The sequence below is a fragment of the Trichechus manatus genome, unplaced genomic scaffold (assembly GCF_000243295.1).
Source record: "Trichechus manatus latirostris isolate Lorelei unplaced genomic scaffold, TriManLat1.0 scaffold00200, whole genome shotgun sequence".
Taxonomy (NCBI): Eukaryota; Metazoa; Chordata; class Mammalia; order Sirenia; family Trichechidae; genus Trichechus; species Trichechus manatus.
In genome coordinates, this window is record NW_004444136.1 from 2,350,892 (window position 1) to 2,372,845 (window position 21,954).

Below are 21,954 nucleotides of genomic sequence, written 5' to 3' on the forward strand. Positions count from 1 at the left end.
TTCTCTGTGAGACAAAAATTACATTATCTACCCCATGGGATTATTATAAATATCACGCGAAATAAAATATGTAAAATGTCTATCAGGCATCCTGACATTCAGCAAATGTCTGTTTCCTACCATGTTTTCTTGGAGAAATAAAATGAACTTAGCACAACATATTACGAATTTTATTTGAAGTGTAATATATAATGCTATTAGCATATATCAAGATTTACATCTATCAAACATAAGATTATGTAAGAGAGGTGAATTTTCCCCCTTCTATTTTCAAAGCCATGCCCCTCCCCTATTTCAGTTCAGTTCACTTTAACTCAACTCAATTAAGACCAAGAAATAAGTTTGAGTCTGCTATTGGACAGGTGCCAAGGAGAGTGAGCAAAAGGTGGGGTCAGTTCTTGAGGTGTTCGTTCAGTATCTAAGGAGGGAGGCAAACTTGTAAACATGTCAATGCCAAACAAGGTATAATATATGCTGAGCCACAAACGAGGAGATGATCCCTCTCTGTCTAGGAGGTCTAAGCCAGGAGATAGCACCTGAGCTGAATACTGAAGGAAGAGACACCCACCAGGCAGGCGAAGGTGGGAGAAGAAGGTATCAAGGGATTGGTATCGGCATAGGGCAGGCAAGCACAAATTAGCTGGTATTATTGGGGAAGAAGTTCCAAATGGTCACAACACAAAGGGCAGGTGAGTGACGAAGATGGACTGGGGAGATAAGGCAGGCGCCCAATCATGGAAGGTCTTGCTTGCTAGTGAGTGATGGACTTGAGACCTAACCCTTCAGGAACAGGGAGCTAGTGAAGACTTGGATTTGGTGTGAGACAGTGAAAAGTTTGTACAGAGAACCTAGATGCCTCTTTGAAGAAATCTGGCCAAGGAAGGATGTAAGTGTGGTGAATAGGGTAGTTGCTGGTTAAGAGTGTGAGTGAAGGGGGCAGCTGCTGGTTTTAGGTGGGACAGAGTTGAACACAGGGTCTATGAGCAAAAATCAGTAGAAAAGCAGATGTGGAAAAAATATAGAAGGAAATACAGAAAACATGGAAGACACAAAATAAGGAAGAAAGGAGGGATAACAACAGGGCGACGTCACTTGGGAAAGTAGAAGAAGGAATCAAAATGCCAGGGGGAGAAACCAGCCTTGGAAATCAGCCCTCTTCCAGTGACAGTGGAGAGCAGGCCGTGAGGAAGGTCCCAGGCAGAAAGAGGTGGTGCAGAGTGGGGTACTGAGGCAATGCCCCCTCACGGGCGGCCCCTACTCCCACTGTCAGCTAAGACCTCTAATCAAGGGTAAACCCATTGCTGTCAACTTGATTCCGACTCACAGTGATCCTATAGGACAAAGTAGAACCACCCCACAGAGTCTCCAAGGAGTGCCTCATGGATTTGAACTGCCAACCATTTTAGGTTAGTAGCCATAGCTCTTAATCACTGCGCCACCAGGGCTCCCTGATCAAGGGTTGAAGACTCAAAAGTATACGAGGTTTATATGAAAACATCTGGGAATAGGAGGGGTCACCAAGGAAAAGGGACCTATTTTTATTTTTTATGCAGGCACAAACTGAGACTTGAGCCCCCATCACCATGTGACTTAAACGTGGGACTGACCCCAATCAGACTTGCTGGGAGGGTTGACAGGAACAGTGCCTGGGATACCAAGGGTGCTGACAGGAAGGCATGTGGGAAGCTAACCAAGAGGTGCAGGACTCTGGGGGGACGGGGACCAGGACACAGACGTGAGTCTGAAGAGTGGGGAAAGTGAAAGGTGGAGACTCAATGAGATGCCCGGGGTCCCATGAAGTCAGAGACCAAGTCTGTCCCGGCATCCCAGCAAGTCCCCAGAACTTACTTTGGGCTGGTCAGTCAGCTCGGTGAGTGGAGTCTGCAGGAAGAAGGCAGACACAATGAGGTAGACTTCAGCAATATGAACATGGTGGGCCAGGAAGTCATTCAACACACGGAACCCAGGAAGCAAGCAGGCGCTCTGCTCAGGCGTGGCAGGGGGACTCTTCAGGTTGTCTATTGATCAGGGAGAATGGGCACAAATCCAGCGATTGAGAACAACTGCTGTTGCTCTGGGCAAGGTGGGGACTGGACACACGAGGAAATGCCCTGCCACCCTCCCGCCCCTTAGGAACACTGGAGGGAAGTACCGTCACACACAGATGAGCACGAGGAAGTGCTGGACAGTAATTCCTTTCCTGTTCCCAGCATGCTCCTTCGTTCATCCATTCAAACACAGATACCACCTAGTGGTGCCGACTGTTAACACATTTAGCTATCAACTGGCAAATTGGAGGCTCAAGTCTACCCAGAGGTACCTCAGAAGAAAGGCCTGGAAATCTACTTTTGGAAAATCATCCACGGGAGACCCTATGGAGCACTGTTCTACTCTGACACACATGGGGTGGCCGTGAGTTGGGGTCAACTGGAAGGCAACTTTGTACTAGGCAATAAGGGCACAGTGTTTGGACAAAATATACAGAAGTTAGGACGCAAAACTCACAGTGTGGTGGGAGAGACAGATATTAGGCAATTAAATACCCAAAGAAATATATACCTATGAACTGTGATAAGCATCTTAAAGGGAAATAATAGGTTCCCTGATTGAGGCAGGACCTCTCCTCTCCTGAAGGATGAATCCACGTCAGCCAGAGAGGTGTGCTGGTATTATGGGTTTGGGTGACACACCCCAGGCAGAAGGAAAGGGGTGTAAGGGCCCCAGGAGAAAAGAGCTAAGGAGACTTTGAGGACTGGAAAGAAGCCCCCTGTGGCTGAAGTGTGGCGAGGCCGTGGAGGGAGTCCTGGTCATGCAAACCTTGGAGTCAGTGGTCGGCCATGACCTTAACAAGGTCTGGAGCAGGGAGAGGTTTAATTAGGCCATCACCCACATCCCAGGACTCGAGGTAGAGGATCTCCTCAGATTGGGTACACTCACTCATTATGATGTCCACACCCGCGGCGCTGTTTGCCACCCAGGATCCGGCCGCCATGCCCTCTTTAAATCGCCCCCGGAGGACGGGGCTTGACAAGAAGTACAGCAGCAGCTTCAGCCCCAGGACGGTGGTGCTGGGGTGCAGGTGGCCCTGCATGAAAAGCAGGAACCAGTCTGGCCCCAGGCTCAGAAACGCTTCTTCCTTTTTCCTGGGGGGAGAATACAATGAACAATGTCTCTGGCTGTGGGCAAATGACAAGTCCAGAAAATACAAACAATGCTCAGCCCCAGTAGCCATCTAGGAAAGGTAAGCTAAGGTTAACATTTGGATGTCACTAGGCAAAGTATAGATTACACTTTAAAAGGATGGTAAAATAAAATCCTGGCAAGATTGCTGTGAATTTGATGCATTCGTTTATTAATGACTGTGTTACAAATTGTCCAACGCTTTTCAAAGCAATTGGAAACTATACATCAATAGATGTAAAAATATGCATGGCCCTCGACAGCCCTGTTTCACTAATATTCATATGTACGCAGTATATGAATAACCATCCATCTAATTTAATTACCACAATATAGTCTTATAAAACATAAATGATTATTTACTTTCCTTTTTAAAGGCACTGATCAAAATGAATTAAACGGAATAGCCTAATATTCATGCATCTTAATTGGTTTAGGCAAAAAATACTACTAAATGCCACTTTAGAAAATGAATTTTAAAATGAGTCTGGAGAAGGCAGATTTGCTAGAGGCAACTGTCAGGAAGGGAGATGGGCAGCTAATCTAGTAGGACCCACGGCCTCAGCAAACAGACCCAGCCTCATGGGAGCCAAGCATGGGCCATCTGTGCTACACAGTGTTCTTGGCATCAGCTGCCAAACTCATCTGATGAGGGTTTGGCTGGTGTTCAGTGGAGACTGTGGGGAGCAGTGAGAGGAGCACTGGACAAGGAGTCAAGGCTCTGATGTTTACTGACTGAATAACTGTGAAGAGCGCTTAATGAGCTCCGGTCACCGTGCTCAGTGATGTGATGTGATGATGATGACGGTAGCTCTATCTTACAGAGTATTTACATATTCCAGGACCATTCTCAGTGCTAGCTAGCCACACATTAATTCCTTTAATCTTCACAAGAACCATCTGTGGCGGCACTGTTTTGATCTTCATACAGAAGAGTACAAGAGAGGCATAGAGGCCTGAAATCCTCTCCCCAAGACCACCTGGGACAGAGCTGGGATTCAAACACAGCAGGTCTAGGCACCAGAGTCCAGGTGTTAACCACTACACTGCATTCCCTCTCAAAAAGATGTAAAAAGAAAGGATTGGAATCACTCACCTCCAAGGGATCTTCCAGTTCTACTGTTTTGATTCTAGAAGTGTAAAGACTTGCAGGCTGGTAAATTTCTAGACTCTTTTCACCGCTGCTCAACTCCCTCTCACCCCACACACACCACACACAAACGTACACTCATCGAGAGCGCGAATCTGCACTGCCTTGTTGAGCACTGCAAACCACATCTGGTATCCAGCAGGTGCTCAACCAACAGCTGCTGAATGAATGACTCCAAGGTTGGAGGAGAAGCAGGCAGTTAGCAAAAGAGTTCATGGAATCAGCCTTACAGTTACACATTATTTTGAAAATTAATAGAAGGCAGATACTTCTTTTTTTAACTTGGAAAAAATAACTAAATAGCTAACTAAATAGCAGTAGAATCTGGCAAGCTTTTTCCTTGATAGATGTTATTTCGGCTAACCATTTCTCCATCCTGTTCTCTGCCAAGGCCAGGACATCAAAATCAGTAATTGTCACAACTGCCGAAACAATAACCATTATACAATAGCAATGGTGACAAAAAGAGTTCATTGTAATGATACCAAATCTGTTTCTAGTTACTCTTGCCCGCTTAACATTTGCATCAGAATATCTCAGGGCAAGGTCTGGTTTATTGGGTGGAGAGAATATAATTTTCTTTCTGAGTCATGCAGGAAACACACTGCAGAACACTGATTCGGAGATGCTACGCTTTTCATTAAAGAAAGGTTTTAACACTGCACCCTCTATGGGGCAACCTCACGCCAAATCACTCTTCCTGGAGCTACTCACTCAGAGGACAGATGAAGGTGGCCAGAAGACATTACACTGAGCAGCATCTCCAGCAGCTGGTTTCTGAGCCAGATTGTCTTTCCAGATGTTTGGCTTCCAGCTACAAAAAGGAAAATTCAGATTTGAGAGAAAATGAATGTAAAAGAGACATAATATTTGCCGCAGTAAATCATCTTATTCACCAAATGCTTAGTTCACCCAGGAATTGGGGAATGGATGAGATTCAAAATTTTGGCATTCAATTCCAGACTGCAATGCAATGCTTAAAAACAATTTCAGGAAATGTTCTAAAGTTATCTTTAATTAGATATTTCTTCAGTGCTCTCTTCTATCCTCCAAAAAAGCCTAAAAATGATAAGGTCAAATCAGTCATTCTGTAGATTTTTTTTTTTTAATGATCACAGACGGCAACATGTATCAAGCACCTGCTATGTGCCAGGTGTTATGCGAGGCACGGGAGTAGAGAGGTGAAGACCCTTCTCTCCTGGTTCTTGTTCTCAATTTGCCTGCAGACCAGCCTCTTGCCCCATTCTGACACTGAAGTTATAACCAGCACAGCTATATCACTAAAAATAGAGCTGCAATTGTAGCAAGGGGGATACAGACCCAGTCGGAGAAGGAAGCTAGCTTCTGAAGTGTTGTTAAAGCCCAAAGGACACATTAAAAGTGGCTTAACATAGATGGCTTAGTTAGATAAAATGTCAGGACGCAGGCCATGCGAGGCGGACATACTAAGTAAGCTCTCGGCTGGCCTGTCAGTCGTTCTCTCATCCTCTCGATTGGCCAGTTCACGACACACGCTGCAGATCTAGACAGATGAGGAGCTTGGGGCAGTGGAGTCAGATTTCCCTGTTTGGATTCTGGCTCCACCTCTTATTAAGAACTTAATCTCTCTGAGCTTCAGCTTCCTCATCTGTAAAATGGGAATAATAATTTCCACTTGATCTAAGAATAAGAGATACTGAATATAATTTATCTTGATTGAATAATGCCGTCCAAGAAAATCTTTTGTAATGATAGAAATGTTTTGTATTTTCACTATCCAATACAGTAGCCACTAGCCACATGTGGTTATTAAGACTTGATATGTAGATAGTGTGATGGAAGAACTGAATTTTTAATTGCATTTAATTTTAAGTAATTTAAATTTAAACGGCTACATGTGGCTATTACCTCCCATCTTAGCACAGTTCTGGAAGTTCTGGGACAATGAGGTCACTAATGTTCCTTTCACCCCTTCCCTAGGTAGTAGGGATGCTCAATGAGACGTAGCTGCTGGTCTGTATTTTGGTTGGAGAGAGAGAGAAATACTCAAAAAGAAATAAATCACAAACCTGTGTAATAAGGTGGAGCCCTGGTGCTGCAGTGGTTAAGAGCTTGGCTGCTAACCAAAAGGTCAGAAGTTTGAATCCACCAGCCCCTCCTTGGAAACCCTACGGGACCGTTCTACTCTGTCCTGTAGCGTCACTATGAGTCAGAATCGACTCGACGGCAACAGGTTTGGTCTATTAAGGTAAGCCGAAAGGGGCTTTAGATGCACAGATTATCACTGACTCTGGCTTGGTGGGACTGGGAATGGCTGGGAATGGCTCTGTGGAGGAAATGACTCCTGTCTAGTCTGATAGGGTGAGGTAGACAGGTGGGGTGGGGCAGAGGAAGACACTCCTGTAGAGGGAACAGCATGTGCAAAGGCATGGAAGGATGACAGCATATGCGGACTGGCAAGTGGTTCCGAGTAGCTGCAGCTGGAGCTCATGGGGGAGTGGGAGAACATCAGACCAGGCAGGCGGGGGCTGGAGCACAAAGGACCCAGTGCTGGCCTGTGACAACTGACTTCCTCCTGGGGGCCGCAGAAGGCACCGAAGGTCTCGGAGCAGTCATACAAAATTCTATTTGATCTGTGACCCTGATCATGGACCTACAGCATCACAAGCAAATGCTCAGCCACGGGTGCCTCCCCGCTCTTTGCCTCAGCCCCTCCCTCTTGCAAAGTGTCCCCACAGAGTGTGCCACCGAGGGGTGCGGCGTGGGGAGAGTCTTCTCACCAGGTGCAGAGAGGTCCAGGACTCCGTCCGTGCAGGTGTGCCTCTCGTTCACTGACGAAGGCTTGAGGGTGTACACGACAAACAGGGCGACCCTTCACGCAACAGGGAGAGAAGACACGCCCAGTGGGGGCTCAGCACGCGTCTGCGGGGCACTTGTCAGAGTCTCCTACCCGGGTTCACCCAGTGTGGCTTCAAGCAAGAGCTTACAGGGCATCACATTATTCTCTGATCAATGCAATATTTCCAGACAGTCATAAAACCTGCCAGGCTTCACCAAAGGGGTTAACTCTGGCTACTAGAGTAATGATGAGGGAAGAACGGGCTAAAGGTGGCGCCAGCTGGGGAAATCCTTCGCGAAGTCTGCAAGAAGCAGGCATGCTGATTCCCTGGCCCTCGTGAAGATTGCTGTGTTCGTGGAGACTCCTGCACCATGGGCACAGCCACCCACCCCATCCCGAGTCTAGCAGCTGCCCCCCTCGCCCCCCCAACACTTTTCTCAACCCTCAGCCTTCATCAGTAACGTCTAGAATGTTTCAAGGACACAGACTCTGCTAACTGCATTGGGAGGCAGTGATGCTGGGGTAGATGTGGTCAGGAATGAGCTGGGGCCCACATTCCCTTAGTGAAATTGTTCTGCATCCTTCCCTGCCCCGAGGAAGCTTGGTGCAGTACCTGAGCATGTCCTGGAGGCTAAAGTGGCCCCTCAGCTGGTGGCCCAGGATAGCAATGATGGTGGTGATCTTGGAGGGGGTGAGGACCGGCTCATTGAAGAGGGAGACGAGCTTGGGTATGAGCTGTGCTTGGTGGGCAACTTCGGCATTCCTGGGTCCTTCCCTGGTGAGTCCAGGAGAGAGAAAGTGAAAGCTTTTACAGGAAATAACCAAATTTGCTGTGTTTCTGCTAAAAAGGTTTTCCAGGCTGGGCTTGTTTCATGGCCCTCTAACGCCAATCTTCTCTTGGCAACTTGTCAAAATACTGTCAGACACCCATCAAATATGTGTCTGCCAAAGGCTAGAGTCGCTCAGGGATGAGCCTCCCCATTGCCTTCTACCCCTGGAAAATGCCTGCAAAGACAAACCCCAATTATTGACTTTTAAATTCCGAGCCTCAGGGAAAACTAATGCTGGTCTCAGAAAACTCAGAACAAAGACAGCAGACACGCATGTGACCACGGAGCACTTCCCAACAGCCAGGAGCCCGGACCTCCACAAGCCTGTCTGGGTGTGTGCTCTTCCTGCCCTCCTCAAACCACAAAGTGGATGAACACGCCGTGCCAGGAGCCAAAGGAGAAAGAGACAGAACTGAAGAATCCACATCCCCCTCTGTAGGATAATCACAAAGCCAATTTCCTGTAAACTGTACTCCCCCAAAGAAAACAGCTCCCAGGATAAACGTCCGTCTCTTAGCAAAAAACAGGTACAGGTACAAAGAAAGTGGAAAGTGGAAAACAAGGTAGAAGAGGGTATTTTCAGCCTTTACATGTTGTGTTCTGCCATGTTCCACATCCCTAATTCACAAGAGAGGCAGAACTAGGCCCAGTTTTGCAGGTGAGTTACAAGAGAGGTAGAACTAGGCCCAGTTTTGCAGGTGAGTTAAATTCATTGGCTCGGCAGGGAAGAACCTCTTTCCGCTCATACATTCTTGCTGCTTTGTGTACCCCTCCCTAGCCAAGCTCTGAGCAGCACGGGTTTCCGTGTAATTTCTCCCTAGGACTGAGTCACACTCATCTCTAAACTTCCAGTACTAAGAACTGGGTCAGCCAACCTTTTGTCAGTTTGTGATACTGTGGGGGCCTGTGTGTTGCTGTGATGCTGGAAGCTATGCCACCAGTATTCAAATACCAGCAGGGTCCACTGTGGTGAACAGTTTCCGTGGAGCTTCCAGACAGACTAGGAAGAAAGACCTGGAGATCTACTTCTGAAAATTAGCCAGTGAAAACCCCATGGATCACAACAAAACATCGTCCAATACAGTGCTGGGAGATGAGCCCCCTAGGACGGAAGGCGCCAGAAATACACACTGGTCAAAACAATGGACTCAGACACCGGTGATGGGGAAGATGGTGCAGGACCGGGCAGCGCTTCATTCTGCTGTACGTCGGTCGCCACGGTCGGAACTGATTCCATGGCAACCAACAACAACAGCAACATGGAGGGTTTATAATTGATATTCAAAAACGGGTGGGGGCCGAAATAAAAAGATGTTTTGAAAGATATTCAAAAGCACAGCAGATGTGAATAATCACTAAAACAGCTATCCCTGTGACCCTTGATAAGTCGCCCTCCCTGCCTCCCTTCTCCCCTCCTCTGACCACAGCCCTGGTGTACTCTGGGAACTGCCTCTTTCTAACTCACCTTCACCCCCTCCAGATGTGAACGCATGTACAGGCCTGGGCAGTGTCACAGGGACTGACCGGGAACGGGATGTGCCCAACCTGGCCCAAGGAGACAATCCTTTTGCTAGTACTTTCTGAGTTTTTTTTTAAAAAAACCTTCCTTCTGCCAACTGTGCCAGGTTGAGGGTGTGCTCTAAGGACCTGCAGCAGCCCTGTGCTGCCACATGAAGGAGGCTCCAGGAAATGAAGCCACCACAGACAGGATGGGGGGTGGAGTTCAGATAAAACAGTGTGAGCCCCGTCCAGCCATGGGTTAACAAGCTACCTTGTTCAACTGTACAAGCCAATACATTCACTCTTTATCCAGTCTCCCTCCCTTCCTGGAGTCCCTGGGTGGTATAAAAGTTAACATGCTCAGCTGATAACCCAAAGACTGGTGGCTCAAGTCCACCCAGAGGTGCCTTGGAAGAAAGGCCTGGTGATCTACTTCTGAAAAATCAGCCACTGAAAACCCAATGGAGCACAGTCCACTCTGCACACATGGGGGCACCATGAGTTGGTACTGACTCAAAGGGAACTGGTTTGGTTGTTTTCTTCCTTCCTCTCTCCCTCCCACTTTCCATCTCTGTTTCCTTCCTTGATCTGGTTTGAGTTATATTTCTGCCACTTGCAACCAAAAGGAGGAGCCCTGGTGGCACGCTGGTTAAGCGTTTGGCTACTAACCGAAAGGTCAGCGGTTTGAACCAGGGCTTCGAACCAGGGCTTCAAACAGGTTCGTTTGCATTTCCACCCCAGATACACTGAATCAGAATCTACATTGTAACAAGATTCCCAGGTGACTCTTATGTATAATGAATCTTGAGAACCACTGTTCTACTGGTGGTTCTCAGAACTGGTCCCTAACCAGCAGCATTAGCATTGCCTGGGAACTTGTTAGAAATGCAAATTCTCCGCAGGGGTTCAAACTGGAACGAACCAGATAGAAGCCCTGGTTGAACCCACCAGCCACACCATGGAAGAAAGATGTGGCAGTCTGTGCCCATAAAGATTACAGCCTTGGAAACCCTATTGGGCGGTTCTACTCTGTCCTATATGGTCGCTATGAGTCAGAATGGCCTTGATGGCAGCAGGTTTGATTTTGATTTTGGTTTTGGTTTGCAGCTAATTTAAAAAGTGACTTTAGAGTCAGTTAGAGGAAGAGTGGTCGGGGAAGCAAAGTGGGGCGTGGAGGAGGTGGTCCTTCGGTGGCCACATTTAGAGCCCCAGCCCCTGCCCTCCAGAGGCCCAAGACTCCCCCTGCCCCAGGAGACAGTCCAGTCCCATGCATGGGAGCCTGAGAGGGACGTGTCCCACCCAAAGACTGAGAGCCCCGGGAAATGGGAGTGGGCCAGGGCTGCTGAGTCGCTGACCATCCTGCTACCCACCCCCCGCCCCCCAAGTCCCTGTACCCTACATGAAGCCTTTAGTTCTAACACCCAGGCTGCAGAGTCCAGCTTACCTTGGTGACTGGAAAATTTCAACAAGATGGGAGAAGAGGGTGAGGTCCAGATTGTCTGCAGTATTCATCCAGAGCTGTGAGACAGAACAAACAGACTCTGAAGCCAGGACATGTGCGGAGAAGGACTTCCAGGCTGCATGAAAATACAGGATGCTTGCCATAGCACCCTTTGCCTTGCAATCACCCACGGGACTTCCTGGCTCTCCCATCACACGAGGCCCCGGTACTCAGACCGTGCATCCCAGGGGGAAGTTCGGACACCTTTCCTCTCCCATCTCCGCTGCTGTCTGGCGCTTGACTGTGGCTCTGATTCCAACCAAGGAAATGTGCACCAAGCATCTCCCAGGTCTGCTGGGCCCACACGCCCACCAAACGCATTTCATCCTCACTCCACCCTGCAAGGCATACACCAGTGTTCCCACTTTACAGATGAGAACGTGGAGGACGAGACAGACAGTTGACTGACAGGCCCCAATCACCACCAGCCAGTGGTGGGACTGGGATCAGAAGCCAGGTCTCCAGCTTGCAGTTTTAAGCTAAGCCAACTATAGCACCTAGCTGGTGAATGCGACACTTTCCTCCATTCACTCATCTATAAAACCTGCAACCCAAGCCCAGTTCCCCTCTCCTGCATGACAGAACTGTGAGTGACAAACATATGGAAGACGCACTGAGATTCCTGGAGTGAAGCTTATCACCCAGGTCATTTTAGTTTACAGTAAACAGAACGCAGTCGAAGCCAGTCTCTTTGGGGCAGCGCTGAAGGTGCACACTCATGACTCATTCCTAGATCCCTATTTACAGAGCTCTGTTGTTTTTCATCTCCAAATGCTGACAGTTCCTAAGGCCCAGAATGTAAAAGGGGGAGAAATGGGTTTACAAGAGTGCACTCATGTAGCGTCAAACAAAACAACTCACGTTTAGAAATCATGCCATTTACTGGAGGCAAAAGTTACTCTACAAAGTCTCATGGTATAGATAAGGCTTAGCGTCCCACCGTTTTTAACTGGCAGAGGCTGGTTTCTGGATCCCGTGTCTTGCCCGTGTGCTGTGGTCCCTCACAGGCATCTCTGGCACAGCAGTGATCCACAGGGTCCACACCCACCTCACTGGAGACCCATCCGTGGCCACGGCATTGTCCTCTTACTTCAGAGGGGATGCACCAGAGCCCCAGTGAACACAGGCTTATCAGAAGGGCCATGAAGGTAGGGCCAGCGCTCTCCAGTCCTCAGCGCCCAGCACCACACAGCCCACACAGTAGGCACTTACTAAGGATCTATTTTTTTTTTTTAAAGAGTAAATGCAAAGCAAACCAAGGTAAAATGAGTAAATCAAGTCCACTGCCCAGGTTCCCGGTGCAGAGGTAGGTCACATGCTGCCCTTTGGGACAGCTGGTGTGGGCTGATGTGCTTACACTGGGGGTAGAGGTAGCTAGGCATGGCCACCCAACATACACATCTGTGGGACTCCAAGAGCCCTGTATTCTCGGAATATCCATTCATTAAGGCAGTCCGTCATTCAACAAACAATGTGCTGGGAACTGGGAGTCAGGAGAAGGTAAGACATGAACCTACCAATCTGGTCTGCTGTACCCCTTACCCTTCCCACAAAAGTATAACCCCCCTTTCCTTTCCAGAACATTAGAACCATAAGAAGTTGCCATAACGCATTTGAATGGCTACCTAACTCTTTCAGAAATTATTCTGCATAATACCAAATACCTGAATTTTGTGAAACAGACAGTTGAATCCTTTGGTTGTTACCCTATTTCACATAGCCACTGTATTGAACTGAGATGTCTGCATTAGATTTGTCTGAATTTCAAATAGATAATGTGTCAAAGCCCACTCTTTCCCCACCCCTGCATCCACCTCACTCTCAGAAATGAGCTGGTCTTCCACCTCTTCAAGAAACAAGAAGCCTCAGACGTGAATGCCTTCAACTTCTTGTCCTGCCTGCCTCAAACCTGCCTCGGTGGATCCTACCCTTTCTCCTAACACCCATTCTCTTATTTGCAAATCCTGTCTCCTTTAAGAACTTGATCCAGCAATAGTTTATTCTCTCACTCATCTGTCAGGGGAGGCTTGCGTGTTGCTATGATGCTGAATAGGCTTCAGCAGAGCTTTCAAACTAAGATGGACTAAGAATAAAGGCCTGGCAATCTACTTCCAAAAACCAGCCATTGAAAACCCTATGGGTCACAATGGATTTCATTGTGCATGAAGCCACCGTAGGGTCACCATGAGTCAGGGGCCAACTCAACAGCAGCTAACAACAACAGTATTTTACTGCTCCGTTTCCTCTGCCTCCTTCCCCTCAACCTGCGATCAGAGTCAAGTCTCTCCCACCTTAACATACAAAACTAGAAGTCCTGAAACTTCTCCCTGCATTTTCTTCTCCTCTTTAATTCTTGAAAAGCCCATTGCCTTTCCCTGCTTCCAGCCTCCCCTCCACTCTGAACTCACTTCTACTCTGGCTTCTTTCTGACCCCACTATTCTGTTTCCACCAAGCTCCTGGATGACCTCTAATTGCCAAACGTAACGGATGCATCCCTGTCCCGACATTACTTGGCTTATGCTCTCGTCTTTATTTTCCTTCCTTCTTTTTCTGAGTTTATTTTAATTTATTTTATTGTCACTCTAACTTCTTGATTTGATGCTCAGTTCATTATCTTTTCCTCTTTTTCTAATATACCCCTGATGACCATATGTTTCCCACTACGTCCTGCTTTCAGTGTCATCCCCTCAGACTTTGATGACACAGGTTTTCACCGTCATTCGGTTCTGAATCACTTCTCATTGGAATGACGACTCCCTCATTGCCCCTCCTCTCCACCCCACAGCCTTCGCCCAAGTTCAGGTTTCCAAATCTTCCACCTGGATTTCTGCAACAATCTCATGACTCAGGCTCAGAGCTTGCACTACCAGAGTAACGCATCCAAGATAAAATTCTAACAAGTCACTCTCAGGTACCATCCTTAGGTGTCAGCAATTCGGCAAAACTTGTCAACAACCAGGAAAAATTGTTTATAAAGCTTTTATCTCCATAATCAACTGTGATAATTTATTCTATTTCTAAATGTGGAGGGGGGAATGTATGCTCAACAATCTCTACAGGGGGGTAGCAGGGGTAAAGAGCGCCCAGAAGCAATCTCTGAGTTGCCCTCCCCCAATGTAAGATGAATAGACACTGATAGCGGCGATGTGTCAGCAGAAACTCCTCCCCTTCTCATCCGGCTGCCTCAGTCACATGCCTTTAATATTTGTGGCACCTCGGGACGTCATTCCACACCTCGCCTGGTGCCCGTCAGAACTTGTGTCCTGGGAGCGGGTGCCCTCCTCTGCCCACCCCCCTCACTATGCCTCTTCATCTCTGCAGTGTTCAGAAGAACAACATAGAGGAATAATCTAAGAATTCAACAATAGGGGAATGGATAAGAAATCAGGAACTCTCCACAGGTAGAGTATCATACTGACCTCAAAACAATGCTTGCATAGTTTGTAATAAAATTGCTTAAATGTTTATGCTATGTGAGAAAAGGCAGCACTCAAAATAACATCTATGGTTTGATCATGCTTATGATAAAAAATTATTCATAGAACATACTAGAAGGGAATGGATCCAATACTGACAACAGTTGTCTGGATGTTGGAAATAGAAAGCATCCCCTCTTCATTTTCTGTAATTTAAAAATATTCTATAATAAGAATATATTAATTTCACAATAAAAGAGTCTGCGACTCTGATGTACTTCATGGCCACCAGTACGCCCGAGTTAAAGGACATACCATCAGCTTAGCACCTCAGGCTTGTCTTCTCTCCCTCGCCTGCGGCCTCGCCTGCAACCAGCACAAACCGGCATGTGCCCGCCAAGACACTTACTCTCAAATTCCCTGGCTCTTCTCATCCCAAAGTGTTTTCCAATAGCACCTCCACCTGGAATGGTCTTCCCCCACCGAGTTCATTCTGCCAGATTCAGCTTCAGAGTAATTTCTCCTACGGAAACTTTCCTGATCGGCACTGACTGTCGCCCCACTCCCACTTCCCAGATGCTCTGTGCCTGCCTCAAGGTGGCACCTAGCACATGGTGTTGTCCCCAGGCCATGCCTCAGGCCCATGCCCTGTGTGGAGGCCTGGGTCACGGTCATCGCCGTATCTCCAGGACACAGCCAGCACATGACTCCACTGGGAGCTCTGTAAATGATGCTTCGTGGATGGATCAAGCCTCACTTACCTTCACGTGTCCATCAGCAGCTTTCAGTCTTTCAGGATCATTTGGAAACAGCAAAGCACCATCCAAAGGAACTGGGGTAATTTATTAAAAACCTTCCTATGTATACAGTACTTCGGAGTTTAAAAATCCATTTCTTTCATACATGAAAAGACTGGGGCTTGGAAAGATTAAGAGGCTTACCCAAGGCCACACAGCGTATACATGATAGGATTTAATTATAAACCAAGGCTGTAGGCTCTAAAGCCTTTGTGGTTTTCCCTCTACTCATGACTATCAAGGAAGTTGACCTGCTGTATTTAAAAGAAGCTCCATAATTTCCTACCATATTTTACCATCACATGTACTTCTTAAAGGCTAAGGACTAATTTTCAGTTTACCTCAAAATTGCAGAGGACGTGCTGGAAGATACCAATGTTGGCAATAGTCGATGATCTGAAGCCCAGTTCAGCAGTGCCAGCAATTGAGAGGATTAGCTGAAAAATTCTATGGTTTAGGAGTGAAGTCTTTTTTCTCAGCAGAAACGCCATTATCTGAAAAGATTAAAGCACAGAAGGGTTTCCTCATAAACGCATCTTTAGAATCCTTCTCCTTTCTACCTGCTTGTTCCTACCAGCACATTAGGTCAGTCCAGTCTGAAACCCTCTGTTCTCAGGAGCTACCATCCTTTGCTCCTGTGTCTCAGAAGAAAAGCACGACCAGCTTTTGTGGCTACCTCCCCACCAGCGTCCACTTCTCTGTGCTTGTGTGATCTGACCTCTCACTGGGGACCTCCTGCTCCTTTCTGAATCTCTTCCATTTGATTTCCAGAATGCCACCTTCTCCTAATTTCGTCCTACATTTCTGAGTGCTCATTCTCATTTTCCTTTACTGGATCTTACACCTATAACCAAATAGCAAGCCATCGCCTACCCATGAGCTCTATTACACTTAGCCAGCTTATGGCTGTAGTCACCAAATGGGTCTTTTTCTAGTGCCCGTCCCTAGAAAGTTAACAATGTATAAGGATCCATACCCCGATGGAGGCACTGGGATCCTACAATGGGCCTAGTTGCCCACACTTGTCCACAGACTACCACTATGGATCCCCCCACACTTCATGTCTCTGTTGACTTTGGCCACACAAAAATCAGGCTTCCCAGCATCCATCAAGGTCTGAATTCCCATCCATGTCTTCTGTATTCTTATTCATCTCATCTAAATTCCCAACCAAGTCATCTGAATTCCCAACCATGTCATCTGGATTCCCATCCATGTCATCTGGATTCCCAACCAAGTCATCTGGATTCCCATCCATGTCATCTGGATTCCCATCCATGTCATCTGGATTCCTATCCATGTCATCTGGATTCCCATCCACGTCTTCTGGATTCCTATCCATGCAATCTGGATTCCCAACCATGTCATCTGAATTCCCATCCATGTCATCTGGATTCCTAACCATGTCATCTGGATTCCCATCCATGTCATCTGGATTCCCATCCATGTCATCTGAATTGCCATCCATGTTGTCATGGATTGAGTTATATCCCCCAAAAATGTGTGTATCAATTTGGCTGGGCCATGATTCCCAGTATTGTATGGTTGTCCTACATTTTGTGATTGTAATTTTCTGTTACAGAGGATGGGGGGGGATTGTAACACCCTTACTAAGGTCACATCCCTGATCCAATGGAAAGGGAGTTTACCTGGGGTGTGGCTTGTACCACGTTTTCTCTTACAAGAGATAAAAGGAAAAGGAAACAAGCAGAGAAATGTGGACCTCATACCACCAAGAACACAGTGCCAGGAGCAGAGCGCGGCCTTTAGACCCAGGGGCCCTGTGTGGAGAAGCTCCTAGTCCTGGGGAAGATAGATGAGAAGGCCGATGGAGAGAGAAATCCTTCCCCTGGAACTGATGCCCTGAATTTGGACTTTTAGCCTACTTTACCGTGAAGAAATAAATTTCTCTTTGTTAAAGACATCCACTTGTGGTATTTCTGTTACAGCAGCTCTAGATGCCTAAGACACATGTCATCTGGTATTATGGACTGAATTGTGTCCTTCCAACATAAATGTTGAAAAGCCTAGTCTCTATGCATGTGGTTATAATCTCATTTGAGAATAGGTTTTCTTTGTTATGTTAATGAGACAGTATTATTGTTGTTGTTGTTGTTGTTAGGTGCCGTCAAGTCAGTTCGGACTCATAGCCACCCTATGTACAACAGAACGAAACACTGCCCAGTCCTGCGCCATCCTCACAATCGTTGTTATGCTTGAGCCCATTGTTGTAGCCACTGTGTCAATCCACCTCCTTGAGGGCCTTCCTCTTTTTCGCTGACCTTCTACTTTACCAAGCACAATGTCCTTCTCCAGGGACTGGTCCCTCCTGATAACATGTCCACAGTATATGAAATGAAGTCTTGTGTCCTTGCTTCTAAGGAGCACTCTGGCTGTACTTCTTCTATGACAGATTTGTTTGTTCTTCTGGCAGACCATCCATGGTATATTCAGTACTCTTCACCAACACCATAATTCAAAGGCGTCATTTTTTCTTTGGTCTTCCTTATTCATTGTCCAGCTTTCGCATGCATATGAGGTGACTGAAAACACCTCAGCTTAGGTCAGACTCATCTTAGACCTTTAAGTGACATGTTTGCTTTTTAACACTTTAAAGAGGTCTTTTGCAGCAGATTTGCCCGATGCAATGCATCTTTTGATTTCTTGACCACTGCCTCCATGGGCATTGGTTGTGAATCCAAGTAAAATGAAATCCTTGGCAATTTCAATATTTTTCTCCATTTATCATGATGTTGCTTATTGGTCCAGTTATGAGGATTTTTGTTTTATGTTGAGGTACAATCCATACTGAAAGCTGTAGTCTTTGATCTTCATCAGTAAGTGCTTCAAGTCCTCTTCACTTTCAGCAAGCAAGGTTGTGTCGTCTGCATATTGCAGGTTGTTAATGAGTCTTCTTCCAGTCCTGATGCCGCATTCTTCATATAGTCCAGCTTCTTGGATTATTTACTAAGCATACAGATTGAGTAAGTATGGTGAAAGGATACAGCCCTAATGCACACCTCTCCTGACTTTAAACCACACGATATCCCCTTGTTCTGTTCAAATGACTGTCTCTTGGTCTATGTACAGATTCTTCATGAGCACAATTAAGTGTTCTGGAATTCTCATTCTTCACAATGTTATCCATGATTTGTTATGATCCACACAGTTGAATGCCTTTGCATAGTCAATAAAACACAGGAAAACATCTTTCTGGTATTCTCTGCTTTCAGCCAGGATTCATCAGCAATGATATCCCTCGTTCCTGGTCCTCTTCTGAATTCAGCCTGAGTTTCTGGCAGTTCTCTGTCGATGTACTGCTGTAACCACTTTTGAATGATCTTCAGCAAAACTTTACTTGTGTGTGATATTAATGATATTGTTCAATAATTTCCGCATTCTGTTGATCACTTTTCTTTGGAATGGGCATAAATATGGATCTCTTCCAGTTGGTTGGCCAGGCAGCTGTCCTCCAAATTTCTTGGCATAGATGAGTGAGCACCTCCATCACTGCATCCATTTGTCAAAACATCTCGATTGGTATTCCATCAATTCCTGGAGCCTTGTTTTTTGCCAATGTCTTCAGTGCAGCTTGGATTTCTTCCTTCGGTACCATCAGCTCTTGATCACATGCTACCTCCTGAAATGGTTGAACGTCTACCAGTTCTTTTTGGTATACTGACTCTGTATATACATTGTTTTTTCACTCAACCCTGCTATTTCCCACCTCCCCTAGTCCCACCCAGCCTCCCCTTTTGACTTTTCCCTATAGAAATACATATTTCAAATGTTTCTTTTTTAAACCAAAAGAAGAGTTTTAAATTTTTCTTTGTCTACATTCATGTGTGAAGGCATAATAAATCTCTGAACCTGATGGGTCCTTTACTCAAATAAGGTATTTAGGAGTATTCGTCTCATTATAATAACATTTTTCTGTCCACTCTGTTAGACTGTAAGTTCTATGAAGGGAAGGACTAAACCCATTTTGTCCATCCCTGTATACCTAGTGCCTAACACAGTGCCTGGCTCATAGTAGGTGCTCAACCAATAAAAGTTGAATAAATAGATTCCACCAATGGACCACTCCTTTTCTTAACCATCTCTCCCTGAAAAACTCAGTCAGCCCAGTCTTCAGAATCCTCCTGGTTGCCGTTCTTTTAGGTGAGCTCTCATTGACTCCTCTGTCACATGTCAGCCACCTCTGCACCTCTCTAGCATTCTCTCTCTCTCTTTCTCTCTCTCTCTGCACCGCACTCATTCCATGAGCACTCCTTGAGAACTCACACCACGCCAAGCCCTGCACTAGGCAGTGAGGAGGCGATGGTGAACATAAGACAGTCTGAGCCCTTTAAGGAGCTCAGAATTTATGGGACAGTCACAGAGACTGGTAAGTTCTTGAAGGGAATCTTGGACATTTTATTGCATTTTTATTTATATTAAAATTATTTTGGTACTTTTTAAATTTTACCCTTCTAGATATACCCATGAAAGTAGTAACTGTTTTGTACCTTTTTGGGAATGCTCAAAATAATTATTACAATCTCTTGCCACAGCAGATATTCATACGCTGAACTGGAACAAATCCCATTACTACTATCCTTCAAAGAGAAGTTTCATATACCAAGAACCCAATTCTTGAGTTTTAACATAAATCTTGGCCACAACAATGGATTAAAACATGTCAATGATCATAAAGATGGTACACAACCAGGCAACATCTTGTTGTGTTGTATCTAGGGTCACCATGAGCTGGAGCCAACTTGATGGCAACTAGTAACAATACATACCCAGTCACACCCTTTCACTTATTCCCAAGTGTCTACTTGGTGTCAGTAGCACACTGGCAAAGAATAAGAAACAATGCAGACCTTTAGAAGATGTAGAGACTATCAGAGAGTTATATTCACATCACAGTGTGACAGCAGTTTGAATTGGGGCTGCACAGGGCCGAGAGAGCCCAGGAGATGACCCACAATCAGCACAGGAGGTCAGAGAAAGGCCTGGGAAGACAAGAAGAAGCTTCTCCGGGGGAGAGAGGGTGATGGTACTCCCAGCTGAGACCACACGTACACAAAGTTGCACCATAGGTTGGTAAGCAATTCATGACGACGCAGGATTTGAGGAGGCAAGAGGTCAGGGTGTAGAACCCATCAGGGAGATAGGTCTGGAAGGACAAGTGGGCAGCCCGTTTTGAAAGGCCTTAAATCCCAGTCTAAGGAGTTTAGGATATTGTATCAGTGATGGGGCACTTTTGAAGGATTACACCAGAGACAACTATCATTAGATCTGAAATGTAGAACTATAACTGATATTTACATAGAGAATGGGCTAAGAGAGGCAGGAGGAAGACGCTTGTTATCCAACCACGGCAGTAGTCAGGTGAGGAAGTGTGCCTGACATGACACAATACATCTTTCTTCTGCTCAAATCCTGGCCTGGGGATCAAAGAGACAGGAAGGCTCCCAGCCATGCAATGAGTTCTTGAGGGTAATGACCACACCTTATGTGACGTTATGACTAGTGAGTAACAATAACTACCACAATAAACACACTCATTGCAGCAACTACGGGTAGGCCCTATTCTACATACTCACTCAGTCATCACAACACCCTATGAATTAAGTGCTGTTATTACTCCCATATTACAAATTAGGGAACTGAGGCTCGAGAAATTTAAGAACTAGCAATGGCTCATGTTTATTGAGCACTTATTCTGGGCCAGACACTACCAACTGAACCTCACTACATCCCCACGAAATGGGAGTGTGAGGGTTAAGGTTGTGTGTCGTCTTGGCTGGACCATGATTCTCAGTGGTTTGGCGGTTATGATACAGTTTGGCAGTTATGTAACGATGTAATCTCCTCCACGATGAGATCTGCTATATAGGGGGAGAGAGAGAGACGCGTCACTGGTTCTGCTTCTCTAGAGAACCCATCCGAAGACAGGGAGCTATGATAGTCCATGTTACACAAGTGAGAAAACTGAGACACAGGGAGGATAAGTAACTCACGCAAGGTTACAAAGCAAGTTAAAGGAAGGGACAGATTAAAGCCCAGGTAATCTGGGTCCAGGGCCTAGGCCCTTAGCCATCAAGCTAGACTCAAAGCGGATAACCATAAGTTATTCTTGAATTTAATGAAAGGTGCCGGTAGCCACAGCCAGTGAGCATCCCCGGCCTGAACTAACCTCCTCTCTGGTTGGGGGTTACCTGGCCCTGCTCTGTGTGATGCTGGCTTCAGGACTCAGGGGATTTTGGTTGTCTTTCCCCAGAAGTCCCACTGGAGGGACTGTGCACTGCAGCTCTTCCTTACTTCTCAGGATGATACCCCTTGGGACATCCCAGGCTCAAGTGGGAGGGTCAGATTACCTGGTACCCAGAGATGTGCCGCATCAGGCGGTCACACATGGCATTGCTGGTCAGGACCGAGTGCAAGACTTTCACGGCTGCGTACATGGTGTGGTCATCCGTCGCCAGGGACATAAGGCCCAGGAGGATGGCGGGTCCTCCAATGAAGTCCAGGCTGCTGGCTGCAGGGCTGGAGTGAAACACCCTCACTCCTGTTGGGGCAAAGGGATGTCACATCAGGAAGGCCCAGGCTCACTGCCACAGAAAATCCCCCAGCAGCATACAAGGGGGATGAGCGGCCAGTGCCACTGTCACCCACACATGAGACAGACTGGGTGTTAAAGGCAGGGCGGCTTTTGAAAGTCTTAGGTCACAGATAGATACTGTGCAGAGTCCTTCCTGGGTCATCGGGAG

General features: G+C 46.6%; 1 protein-coding gene across 2 annotated transcripts in view; it reads right to left on the reverse strand.

Annotated features, from left to right (window-relative positions):
- Nucleotides 1-21,954, reverse strand: part of WDFY4 (WDFY family member 4) — a 403,681-nt gene that overhangs the window by 205,702 nt on the left and 176,025 nt on the right. For both annotated transcript variants that reach the window (XM_023742107.1, XM_023742108.1), the window contains exons 23-30: nucleotides 21,562-21,752; nucleotides 15,535-15,687; nucleotides 10,923-10,996; nucleotides 7,762-7,923; nucleotides 7,090-7,181; nucleotides 5,045-5,144; nucleotides 2,938-3,143; nucleotides 1,849-2,018 (exon numbers count right to left, since the gene is read on the reverse strand). In XM_023742107.1, coding sequence (XP_023597875.1) covers nucleotides 1,849-2,018; nucleotides 2,938-3,143; nucleotides 5,045-5,144; nucleotides 7,090-7,181; nucleotides 7,762-7,923; nucleotides 10,923-10,996; nucleotides 15,535-15,687; nucleotides 21,562-21,752 — 1,148 coding nt within the window. The remainder of the gene's footprint in view (nucleotides 1-1,848; nucleotides 2,019-2,937; nucleotides 3,144-5,044; nucleotides 5,145-7,089; nucleotides 7,182-7,761; nucleotides 7,924-10,922; nucleotides 10,997-15,534; nucleotides 15,688-21,561; nucleotides 21,753-21,954) is intronic.